Raw genomic sequence first — 13,728 nt, forward strand, 5'->3', positions numbered from 1 at the left:
ATTGATATGAAAATCTTCGTTATTGAGTCAAAGAAATAAATTTAAAAATTACAGGCATATATATATTTAAAAATTCTTACAAAACTAAAAGAAAAAAGCAGAATACTCAATAGAAAATAGCTTCTTACTGTTGAAGAAAAACCACGTTTGTCACATTTAAGCAAAATGCAATATTTTTCTGTTAATTTTTATTAGTGAAACTTGCATATATATATATGCATATACATATACATATATACATATAAAGTAAGAAGTTCAAGAAAATCCTCTACACCCCTCTCCCAGCCTTCACCACCCTCCGCAGGTAAATACTGTAAACATTTCGGTACTAATCCTACCCAGACATTTTTCTATGTACACACACAAAATACTTCAAGAAACTCAAAGTGAGATCATGCTATGCCTTTTTTTTTTTTTTTAGAAAGGTTTTAATTTGCTGTACACAGACATACAGCAAAGTACAGAAGTCACCATCGGACAGCTTCAGGATGCTGAATTACCATTGTTCGCACTTTTAAGGACCCCCGAAGCTGATTGGTTCGGAGTGAGCTAGAACTACTTTAGGGCGGAGAAACTAGAGTCCCGGGCAGGAAGCGCCCTCCAGCCCTCAGTAGCGGAGAAGCGCGGCGCGAGTGGGAGGACGCCTGGGTCCCGCTGCCGCGCTGCAGAGGGGCCACAGCAGAGGCGCAGGGCCCAGGGGGGCCCGCCGGGCGCGCCGAGATGTGGAATCCCCTGCACGAAGCCGACTCGACCTTTGTCGCTTGGCGCCGCCCGCGCTGGCTGTGCGTTGGGGCGCTGGTGCTGGCCGCCGGCCTCCTGATCGTCGGCTTCCTCTTCGGTAGGGGCGCGCTGGACTCGCGCACGCCGGCGTCTACCCGCGGCGCCGCGGTTCCCGGGACTCGCGGGCCGCTGTCGAGTGCGGTCCTGGAGCGTGTTTCCCCCGGGGACGGTGGTTTGGTTTGCGGGAAGGTGGGGACCAGGCCCCCACGGATTAGCTGGGGGTCGCTGGAGACGGGACACGGGGGGTCAGGACAGGCTATGGCAGGACAGTCACCCGGGGTAAGGAGTGGAACGCAGAGACCCTGAAACTGGACTTCACTCAGCCGGTGCCACCCCCTCGAGCTCTTTGAGAAACTGGTACGTGTTAGGACGAGCGGGGGAGTTGAATCGGGCCGCCCAGGGAGCTTTGCCAGAAAGGACTCTCACCTGTTTGGGGTCTACAGTCGTCCGGAACCTGGGCTGCTTCATGTATACAGTGGGTATACATAGGGCATTGTTGCACGGGGGCCCTTTTCTCTCCTCATTCTTTCATCCTCGACAGTCAGATAATTAGAGGAACGTTTGGAAACGGGCTATGATTTTTCAGCGCCCTGAACAGATCTTTTCCGGTAGGTCTTTTGCGTTGCTCTGTGCACTGATTCTCACTCTTGACCCAACTTCGTAAAGAACCAAGGACAGCCCAGAAAAGCTCAGACTCTTAGATTTTAATTTTGCCTCTGCTACTCTTCTGTGGCTCTGATCAATTTACTGAGTCTCTCCTGGCCTCAGTTTTCAAATTTTTAAGATGAGGAAATCTCTGTAATTTATTCGGAATGGTAAATGAAACAGCACTTAAAGCTCCCAGCACGGTGTTGGGTTGTTGGCACTTTATTCCTTCTCGATGAGGGGATGTTTCTAATTGGACGCTGGCGCACAGGACTAGTATAAGGTAGTTCACCCTGTCCTAAATTCACCGCCCAGCGGATGACACAGAACAAGTTCTTTATTAATTGTTAATTTTTTCCTAGGATTCTCTGCTTTCCTCTCCCCCACAGGCCTCCCACCTCTTCATTTTGTTCATTTTTCAACTCTGGATTAAAGCATTTCATCCTCAGTGTGCCCGTTCCTGATCCCAGTCGAATCCAAGTCCTTTTGTTTTATGTAGGGGTGGAACTGTATTTTCATTTGCTGCCACCCCTTTGTTTCACTGTGCAAGTGTATATATGTATGTGTGTATGCATGTATATCATTAATAACTGGAAAGTTCCACAAAAGCTGGGTGGTTGATTTTGATAACTATTTTATGCCCAGATTGTATCATTTCTCTAAATAAAGCCTATAAAGATGTCTCATTTCCCCCAGATTAAAAGGCATCTACCAGAGCTAATCAACTGCTCTACATGATCTGGCTACCTGTTCCCTCTGGCCTCTGTGTGCACTGGGCATCGTGCAGAGCCGTGGGGTAGATTGTAGTTTTCTTTTAGCTTTCTGAAGTTCAAAGTCTCAAGCTGCTTCAACTAGAAACACAAAATCTCAACACATTTTGCTTTAGTTTCTGAAACAGAACAATAATTTATGTACTTGAAATAGATTCATCATTAATTCATTATCAGCATTTACTAAATGCTCATTATGAGTCAGCAGAGGAGCAGTCGCTTGGGATAGAAGCTTCCAGGATAAAATAGGTAGATCTCCTTTTTGCCTTAACCTTTAAGAGATCTTGTTTATCCCCATTAGTTGAAACATATTTAATTTAGTCGTCTTAGAAAACATTTTGCTTTTTTAGAATCACAGCAATACCTGTTATTGAAATTGAGTTTAAAAATATGTTGTGACTGATCTGTATTTGAAAAGTGTTTCCATGATTCCTTTTTCCCCCGGTTGGAAGAGCAAGAGAAATTAAACGTAAGAGAATCTCAGTTTCTACTGGAGGTCATTGATACCTTGTGTTTCATGCATGACAGATATAAAATAAGGGAAAATACGTCCTGTGTGTGAGCTCATGTCTCATTCCTATCTTTGTATATATTTTACAGGTCGGTTTATAAGATCCTCTAATGAACCTACTAACATTGTCCCACAGCATAATGTGAAGAAGGCATTTTTGGATGAATTGAAAGCTGACAACATCAAGAGGTTCTTATAGTAAGCATATACTTGATAGCTTATATGGGTAATTTGTTATTCTGTTCAGAAAATTTTTCAATATTTCATATACAGGAACTGACTTTTTAAAAAAGTTTTATTTGTTGAAAACCTTACAGTTAGCTAAACTGTATCACTAGAGAAAATTTTGGGCAGGAGTCATTAAACCAGCCGTAAAGGACCAGCCCCTGTAGGCCAGCCAATCTCTGTCACAACTACTCAGCTCTGCTATAGCACAGAAGAGGCCAGAGAAAATACGTAAACATACGAGAGTGGCAGCTGCAATAATTTAATTATTTATGGGCACTGAAATTTGAAGGTCATATATGTCACAGAATATTCTTCTCTTTTTTAAGCTATTTAAAATGTAATAACCATTTTCAGCTTGTAGACCATAAAAAAAAACAAGGAAGTGAGCTGGATCCGGTCAGTGAAACAGAATTTGCTGACTCTTGTTTTAGAAGACATTGTATTTTAGTCAAAAGAATAAACTTGGCCTTTGGACTCAGATATACTTGAATTTAAATTCCATCTTTGCCCATTGACAGTAAAGTCACTTGGAGTGAATACTTAACCTTCCTAAGCTCTCATTTCCACATCCATAAAATGATGATCGTGATATCATTGTGACAAGGATGAATTAGAGAGTGTATATGTAACATGGTTTGAAAACTAGCTCCCTGTTTCCGAAATAGCTGTCTGTAGTGTAGAGCAAAAGATGTAAATGAGTAAATTTTTTTTTTTAGGATTTTATTTATTTGACAGATGGAGATCACAAGTAGGTAGAGAGGCAGGCAGAGAGAGGGGTGGGTGGGCGGGGGAAGCAGGCAGAGAGCCCGACGACTCGGGGCTCCATCCCAGGACCCTGGGGTCATGACCTGAGCCAAAGGCAAGGCTTTAACCCACTGAGCCACCCAGGTGCCCCGTAAATGAGTAAAGTTTAAAGAGTATTTGCAAAGCAACTATAAATAAAACACTTGTGTGGAATGATTGTATGTAACTGATTAGAACACTTAGCTTTTTCAAAGTAAAATACTTGGAGTTCCTGATAGTGATTGAAGGACTCCTTAGTGAGTACAATTTATAATTTTATATAAAAGACAGTTTATATACACACGCATATATATGCACAAAAATGCATAGATGTGCACATACATGATCATATAAACACATATGTCTGTTTTATTTTTTAGTTATTTTTAAGATTTTCTTTATCTGTTTGAGAGAGAGAGCACAAGCAGGGGGAGCAGCAGAGGGAGAGGGAGAAGCAGGCTCCCCAGGAGCAGAGATCTGGATGGAGGCCCCATCCCAGGACCCCAGGATCATGACCTGAGCTGAAGGCAGATACTTAACTGAGCTACCCAGGTACTTCCTATTACAATAGATTTAAAACTGTGCATAAAAATGTGCTAGGGCAGCTTCCAAGTCTTTGGAAGGGCCATTTCAACTGAAAGACCCAGAAGCTTGAATTTTGTGGAAACCCCTCCTCTGCCTCTTGGAGTTATTTTGCTATAATTATATTTAATAGATAAAATCAAAGTGGAGTCCTGGCAAGATATAATGTTCACTCCTAGACAGAGCTACTGTCCCCTGCTTCCTTTCCTAATCTGGGACATGGACTGACTGGTAGAGAAGAAACATGAATGTCTTCACTTATTTTTCTAGACCCTGAGTAAAATGAAAGCAGTTAGTTTCTTGCTTATTCTCCATGACCCCAACCGAACTCCTCTGTTTAGAGCTCAAGCATTTTTACCACTAGCACAAAAGAAAGAAATTATGAGAACCCAGTTCATACCTCCAAGTGATATAGGAAAGACGATGTTAGGGTTCGAACCTGACAGCCAAGAAAGAATTCTTGAGATGTCTTTGGTGCAAAAAGGTAATTTTATTAAAGCACAGGGACAAGACCTGTGGGTAGAAAGAGCTGCACCAGGGTCATGAGGAGTGGCCCATTATACACTTTCACGTTGGGATAGGGTTAGGGATAGTGTAAGTCTCAAAGGAATTGGGAAGCAAGGTTTCCAGGACCTTGAGGGGGCTAGCTGTTGTTTGGAAAATGTCATTTATTACCATCTAATAAAACCTTAGTCATGAGACCCTTCAGATGTATATCAGTGGGTCATATGCTTGGAGGATGATTGCCAACATGTATCTTGGGGGGGTTAGAGATAAAGGAAGTTTCCAAAGGAATTTTTATACGTTGAAGTAGACTTACCAGATCCCGGCTGGGGGCAGGAGAGTGGTTCAGGCTAGGAGTGCCTTTTGCCCTTAGCAAAATATTAACATTGAAGCAGCTGAGTCCCTAGAGGAATGTCACTCCGCCTGTTTGAAGGACTTGTCAGTGGGCTCTAGGTAGTAAGGAAATTTAATAATTTTTCTTCTGCTTTTGTTTCCCACATCACAAGGACCACAGAATTACCGGAAACTTCCTGGACTCTCCAGATTTTCTCATTTGCCATTCAGCCATCAGAGAGCTTTCAATCTAATTCTGTCAATAGGCCAGGGGTTGGTAAAGCCTCAGATCTGCTATCTTATCCTCCTTTTCTCTGTAAAGATCCTCTCTATTTCCAAGTTGTCTGCCTCTCCGTTGTGGCTGGGTGGATCCCGGCCTCCCTCAGATACAGGGTTGTCCTGTTTCCCTTCTGTTTTGAAAACACCTGGTTGAATTCTCAGCTCTGTTCACTACTTTGCACCTCTTTAGGGAAATTTTCCTTCCCTTCTTCCAGGTTCCTAAAAATAAGATTATTTTGGAAAACTGTTTTAGACTCCTGGGCTCAGAATTTCCGTTACATGCCTTTGAGTGCTTTTACTAGCTGCCTTCCAGACATCTAGGTCCTGCAAGCCCTTTCCATCATTTGTAAGCCAGACACAATGTATTAAAACAGGAGTACTAACAGGTCTCTTTATTAATTGAGATATTATAATGATACATGGCACTTTTCTAGCCAGACAGAGATATGTGAGCCCATTTTTATTTTATTTTATTTTTTTATTTATTTATTTGTCAGAGAGAGAAAGAGCGAGAGAGCACAGGGAGACAGAGTGGCAGGCAGAGTCAGAGGGAGAAGCAGGCTCCCTGCCGAGCAAGGAGCCCGATGCGGGACTCGATCCCAAGACCCTGGGATCATGACCTGAGCCGAAGGCAGCTGCTTAACCAACTGAGCCACCCAGGTGTCCCATGAGCCCATTTTTAAATACAAGTTGTTGACTATTTGGAATGATCTGTAAATTATTATTTTTTAAGAAAATTTGATATTTTAGGGACGCCTGGGTGGCTCAGTTGGTTAAGCGGCTGCCTTCGGCTCAGGTCATGATCCCAGCGTCCTGGGATCGAGTCCCACATCGGGCTCCTTGCTCCGCGGGGAGCCTGCTTCTCCCTCTGCCACTCTGTCTGCCTGTGCTCGCTCGCTCTCTCTCTCTCCCTCTGACAAATAAATAAAATCTTAAAAAAAAAAAAAAAAGAAAATTTGATGTTTTAGTAGAATCGGCAAATTACTTGCAACGCATTTCATAACTGATTAAAACAAGAAAAATTAAGAGGTGCAGTTTAAGTTACCTAATTGAGCTACAGAGCTTTGGAAAGTAGTGAGGCAGCAATATTTTCCACGGGTATAGATGAGAAACTGAAGATTTAGCCAGGATTACAGGGGTTAGTTGCAAAACCTCTGCTATACCATTTACAGGATTGTATGAGTTTATTTATCACTGGAAGTGAATTTTTTTCCTACTCTTCATTAGGATCAGCTTTGCTCCAATGTGTGGGTTCCAGCCCTGATTGTAGCATAGCGTTGTATCCTCATTGGTAATTACAAAAGTATTACGAGGAATTTCGCTCCTAGTAGCCAGGTCTGATAATCAATTCCTCCCTCCCTCCTTCGCTCCCTTCCTTCCTTCCTTCCTTTCTTTTTTGGTGGTAGGGAGAACAGGTTCAAGATTCCCTATTGACAACTATTCGTTTTTCTTATTTTTTTTTTTTTTAAGTAAACTGTACCCCTAACGTGGGGCTCAAACTCACAACCCTGAGATCAAGAGGAACATGCTCAACCAAACTGAGCCAGCCAGTGCCCTATTTCTTACATGTAGCGACAGTGATCACTCTGACTTGAAGAAATATGCATAATCTGCATCTACTTTAGTTATGTTACAGTTTGTGATCTGTAGAATATAGAAAAAAAATAACAACGTGTTGGCTCTTTTTCTGTTATCTCTGCAGGTATACATTGAAAAGATACAAAGACAGCTCAGCTGCCTCTTAGAATTGTATTATTTTTGTTACTACCTTTTGTGAATACACATTCGAAATTCGAAATACAAGAGAGATTCATGGGAGAAAATCAGACTTAATAGTGTATGCGTGGGGAATCCATATAGACATGGGAATTCCAAAGACAGGCAAAATGAGGTATATGAAAGGAATGCACTTTGTAGGGTGATAAGAAAAGCAGATGTTTGGTAATTAGATATTTGCCCTGCCATACAGATGGATCACTCAGATAAAATTGATTTCTGCTCATAACCCTTATTTTGAGAAAGATCATCAATTTAGAGTCTTCTGTGTTTTTAAGGGAGTGGCAGAAGTTTCTTTTGAGACTGTAAGGGTTTTGATGACCTTCAGCTCAGAATAATGTTCGTGCCAAAGTGGCCCATCTTGGGGCAGCCCACCTTTGACCCCTATAGTGTTAAGCCCTTAAACATTTTTTGAATAGGGGTTTTAATACTATCTTTGTAAATACAGTGTAAATTATTATAATAGAATTAATAAAAAGTAATCACAAGAACTCCATTTTTTTTTAAATTGAGAGTTATTCTTCTGGGAAGTTGATTTTCCAAGTCAAAAATTAAGATAAATTTACAGTAAAAGTAAACATTTAAAAATGGAATTATAGTCATATTGCCTATTAATTAAAAAAAAAACAACCCTATAAGGATGGACATGTGTTGGTTTTAGAAAAAAAAAACCCTACATATTCAGAAGGAGAAGTGTGTGAAGATCTAGAAATAAATGTCTTTTTATGATACATGATGGCATGTGGATTTTTTTTTCTCTTTAAGTGGGTTAAGATGAAAATACCAATGAGCTGAATCTTCAGGGAAACAACACATTTCCAAGACAGAGAGAGAAATTTAAACAACAAAGGCACCAGTATCCAGATATATTAAATGGGAAAGTAATAAACTCGTGAAAATATTTTTGATAGCTGAAATTCTGCCCACATAGCTTATTCATTAGAGATATTCCTGGTCAGGCTTATTATCATCATTGATTTTTAAGTGAATTACTATGCACAATGAATGGAGCACAAGAGATTCAGTCTGAGATTCTCAAAATATGTTTAGATTATTCTTTAATGAAGATACTTTATAAAGGTTGCTAATCAAAAAGTTTCTCACTTGGCCATAACTTGAAGTATTTAAAAATAAATGTAATTATCAATCATTCTTGGCATGTCACACCTTGGTATTTTGTATGAAAATATCTTTTACCTTCTAAATCTATTTCACATAGTGAAATAAATAATTCCATGAAAGTTCTAAGATGCATGAGTCTTAAGGAAAGAAGAGGACACTTTCCTCATCTACTATCTAGGGACACCCACAGGACTGCACATAACAATTTTCTACAAAGATCAGTTTCTCCAATTTTTCTCTTGAATAAGTACAAATTAGAGCATGAAAACTTCAAAATACGCTTTGAAAATCTATTTGATGCGATAATAGTACCACTTTGCTTTTTTAAAGTATCACATTTCAAAGCACCCTTTAAATGTCAATCTGCCTTCCTTGGTTGTTCATTTGGGAGAAAGGCTGACTAAACATTAATTTCTAACCACTTTCAATTTTTGTTCACCAGTAATTTTACACGGCTGCCACATTTAGCAGGAACAGAACAAAACTTTCAGCTTGCAAAGCAAATTCAATCCCAGTGGAAAGAATTTGGCCTGGATTCTGTTGAGTTAGCCCATTATGATGTCCTGTTGTCCTATCCAAATAAGACTCATCCCAACTACATCTCAATAATTGATGAAGACGGAAATGAGGTAAAACAAAGAGATAAGAAACTATCCTCATCTCTATTATTTTTAAACAGCTTTTATGAGAGTATGCCCTCATACCATCTCTAATTATTGATAGAAATCAATATTATTGGAACTTGGGAATGTTGTCTTTAGTATCCCTTTGCCATTGTCAATTCCTTTCCTATGATGTTTGAATTTGGAGTGATGTTGGAAAAATTAATGCTTGATGACAGTTGTATATTCTGTTTTTTAGTATTGCGTGCTGATACAGAATATGATATATATTAATACTTTCGGGCAAATAAAATAGACACAATTTTTTATAGGTTCAGACTATAAAAGATACTAAGTGTGGGGGTGTGAGGAAACTCAAGACACGTGGTGTGTAGTTTGAGACTGCTGCTTTTTATTCGTACTCAGTGGCATGACTTATAAGATCATGTGTTCAGCTCTGTGCCCAGAACTTGGATATGGGCATTTGAAGGCAGAAGAGAGTTTGGAGAGAATGTCTATAGAATGATTATCTAAAGAATTTATAATCTTGTTTGCAAGTTAGGGTATATACTTGAGGAAGAAAAGATAATACAAGTAATCGAGGTATTTCTTAGTATGATATGTATTCAGTATGAATGCTGGTAAAGTAAAACTCTTTTGCTTAACCCTGTTTATCATACCTTAGTTTTAGAGCTATTGTATCTTAACTGAAATAGCCCCTTTCAATCTAGATAGTTTCCTTCTGTCCTTTTGTTAGTTGGGCCTTCTCAATTGTATATAGCTTCAAATATGTCCACCTTGATCAGTGACCTGAAAATGTCATGTGATTTAAATATATATACATTTAAAAATTTTTTTCCTAATATGTCGATCACCTTCTATTGACTAATGAATCAGTCTTTTAATGGCAAATATGCTGTTACATGTTCCTGTCAGTGATGTAATCCCATGCTAAATTTCCTAATATGATTTAAAACTTTCCATATTAACTACTATTTAAATTATTGTAGTTAATACTTTATCTTTTTAAAATATTAAACTATCTCAAAATTTAAAAGGTATTCAAAAAAAAGTTACATGGAATATCAGTATACCATATATGGTCCCATAACATTTGTTAGATAAGTGGGGAGATATCTATATAATTAAGTACTAAGCAGTTTATAAAAGTATGTTTAGGAAAGTTATTTAATGATGAAATAAGAGATAGATAATGTTAAATAAATATACGTGTGTGTGTGTGTGTGTGTGTGTGTATTTTTCTTTCTCTGTCTTGATCTGTCAGGTTTGGGGATGATCTATATACAATGAGGAAAATAACAAACTTGCACTTCTTTTTTCCTTCTTTTACCTCCCAATTTTGACTGTGACTTTGCTTTTATTATTCCATTTCATTGTTTGTTTTGCCATTATTGGCATTTATTAAATTCTTCAACCTTGTCACATAATATAAAGGTTTATCATGTAGAAACGTCATTCTGGAGATTTTCTGGAATGGTGTTAGCTGTCTCTTTTGGCTTCCTTGTCCAATTTCTGTTGGGATGGGGAGTGTTTTCCCTACACATACAACAAGCAGTTCTCAGACACCAGTTGGGTGCCCTATAATTCAACCCAATTCTGACGCTATTTATGTGGTGATAGTGTCAGATTCCATAGGTAAGAGTTCAGTCTCATAAAACTGCCCCCTCCCCCTCCCATTCAGATACCAGTTGCAAGCCCAACCTGTGTTTCTGACCTACCAGCTATAGACTGGAGGTTCCAGTGACCCCCTTCAACTCAGGATGCCCGTTGAAAGCCCAGGTTGTTAACTGTACTTCTGACAGATGGGCAGAAATCAGAGGTTCCTATGATCCCCTCCTCAGGTTAATTTGCTAGAGTAAATTAACATATGCAAAAACATTTTACATTCAAATTACTGATTTATTAAAAGGATGATAAATGATATGAATCAATACCAGATGAAGGATGTATAGGGCAAAGTGTGTGGTAAGAGTAGAGAGCTTCCGGGTCCTCTCTAGGAGCCCCAGGCCCCCGACATCTCCGTGTGTTCACCAACCCAGAATCTCTTTACCCTATCCTTTGGGTTTTTATGGAGGCTTCATTACATACGTGTGATGATTCAATTTTGACTATTGGTGATTGATTCAACTTCTAGCTCCTCTCTCCTCCTGGTTGGGAGTTTGGCAGTGGGCCTGAAAGTCCCAACCCTGTAATCACTAAGCTGGTTCTCCTGGCTACCAGCTCCCATCCTGAAGAGGTGTCCAAAAGTTAAGTCATTAACATAACAATAGACAGCTTTGTTGCTTTCATCAGGAAATTCCTTTTAGGAGGTTTTAGGAGCTCCGTGCCAGACATGGATGCAGATCAAATATACATTTACTATAAATCACAATATCACACTGCCTAAAGCTTCCTATCATTAGTTCCTATAAAGCTATATCATTAGTTCATTTTCCATTTTTATTTTTATTCAAAGTACACGTGAACATAAAGAGTCACATACTTCTCCAAAGTGCCTTGCTTCCTCCCTAATTCTCCCTTTCCTGAAGCAAGCACTATTCAACTGTTGACACAAAATGGACAAACCTTTTAAATTTTAAAGGAATGGCAAAAGAGTTTTATTTGAGCTCAAGTTAAGACAGCTGCCCAGGATACACGATTTTCACATAAGAAAAAGGAGCACTGGGCGAAAAAGGAAGAGTAAAAATCACATAATAGGAGAGTAAAAGTGACTTAAATGCTGTGTATCAGTAATTAGAAAAATATCTAAAGGAAAAAATCTGATTAAAAACATAATGTGTCAGACTAAGTAAAATCAGCTATGTACTATTTTATAAGGAGTGACTTGAACATAACATCACAACAAGTTTGAAAGCAACAAAACTGAAAAAGAAACACCAAGTAAATATTGACTTAAAAAATGGTTTTATCTTAAAAAGTAAGTTTTAGGGCAAAGTCAAAAACCTTATTAAGAGATAAAGAGGGTCACTACCTAAGTGTTTCATTTCACCAACAATTCTAAATTTCTTTTTATGTGTTGGAGGAAAAGTTACAACAGGCCCCAAATGGAGTTACTTGTACTGAGCCCCACTCAGCAAACCAAGACTTAATATCCAACCTAATGCAGTTTCAGCCTCTCCCAGGAATGTGACCTTTAACTAGTCCATCTGGAATTACCCGGTCAGCACTGATGAGGTAATCCACCCAAATAATCCCTTTTGTCCCCTAAAGGACAAAGATCAATAAAGAAAAATATAAGGAAAGCCTAAATAAACCTAAATAAATAAGGAGTGAAAAAAGAGGCATCTCTAGAGATGCCACACAGATGAGAAAGATAAGAAAAGATAATGCTAGGAAGATGTGTGCCAGTAATTCACAGCTGAGGTGAAATGGAAAAAAAAAATGAAAATTGACACAATAATGTATTATTAAAAATCCAAATAGTTCTATAACTTCAAAGAAATTAAATCAGTTCTTCAAAAACTCCCACAACACAGGGCGTCAAGACCAACTGGTTTTCCTTTAAGTTTGAAAGACTAAAAGATCATTTAAATATAATACAACCTATTTCAAAGAATGTTAAAAACTGCACTCATTTCATAAGGCAAGTATAATCTAGAAATGATAACCCAACAAGCAAATTGCAAAAATACAGGACAAATGTGTAATATGTAATATGTACATGTAAGTAATATAATTATCATTATGAAAAAGAAAAGTTGCATATCTCAAAAAAAATCCCCCCCTCCCAAAAAAAGCGTTGAACAAATGGAACTTGAATTCATGATAAAAACTCTTAGTAAACTTGGAAAGGAAGTTAATTTATATCACCCAATAAAGGTCATAGCAACTATCAAAATTAATTGTGAGACATTAAAAAAATTCCCTTTGAGTTTAGATTATCTATCACTACTTTTCAACATGGTACTGAGGGATGAAAACAGTTGAACTGTCACAATGTCCATAGATAATGCCTAAATCTGAAACATAGCATGTTATTTAAAGAAATAGAGGGGCACCTGGGTGGCTCAGTGGGTTAAAGCCTCTGCCTTCAGCTCAGGTCATGATCCCAGGGTCCTGGGACCAAGTCCCACATCGGGCTCTCTACTCAGCAGGGAGCCTGCTTTCCTTCCTCTCTCTCTCTCTGCCTGCCTCTCTGCCTACTTGTGATCTCTGTCTGTCAAATAAATAAATAAAATCTTTTTTAAAAAGATAAAGAAATAGAAATAAATATCCCCCAAATCAACTCCTGGTTGTGATAAAAGAAAGGAAGTTTTCAACTTCTTATGTTTGTGGGCTCTCCTCCTGGGCTCCCAGAGAAGCTATACTTGACCGTTTACCAAGGTCAAAATGACTCAGCAAAACCTTAAAGTATGTATGGGGCTCAGTCAATATTTCTACAATACAGACATCTTAGAATACTTTCACTTTGGTCATACCCTATCAGTTTATGCCCATAATTCTAATTCAATCTTGTTCTTGTCAACTTGAATAATACTTGTTTTCATTATTATGTACAGTACATACTTATTCATTTTTCCCACATAATCAGGATACCTTCCTTATCAGTCTTTCTTGAATCGTCTTCGAGCTTCTTTTAGAGGCTTTATTTGTTTTGTTCAATGATATCCTTTAGAGATTTTTTTTTTAAGTTTGGCTCCAAGCTGTTAATTTTTGGTAGGAAATATGTCTTTCATTTCCTTTTTTTAAGTCTTTTGGAGAGGGGGGAAGGGAGGTACATGCATGAGGGGAGGGGCAAAGGAAAGAAAAGAGAGAATCTTAAGCAGGGTCCACACCCAGCTTGCAGTCCAGC

General features: G+C 38.8%; 1 protein-coding gene across 1 annotated transcript in view; it reads left to right on the plus strand.

Annotated features, from left to right (window-relative positions):
• Positions 1-720: 720 nt before the first annotated feature.
• FOLH1 (folate hydrolase 1) overlaps positions 721-13,728 on the plus strand; it is a gene marked incomplete at its 5' end in the record, with an annotated part of 57,668 nt that continues 44,660 nt past the window's right edge. Inside the window, 3 exons of the mRNA XM_080816133.1 lie at positions 721-838; positions 2,796-2,904; positions 8,756-8,942. Of these exons, the coding sequence (XP_080672259.1) occupies positions 721-838; positions 2,796-2,904; positions 8,756-8,942 (414 nt within the window). The remainder of the gene's footprint in view (positions 839-2,795; positions 2,905-8,755; positions 8,943-13,728) is intronic.

Source organism: Martes martes (assembly GCF_963455335.1).
Source record: "Martes martes genome assembly, chromosome: 10".
Lineage (NCBI taxonomy): Eukaryota > Metazoa > Chordata > Mammalia > Carnivora > Mustelidae > Martes > Martes martes.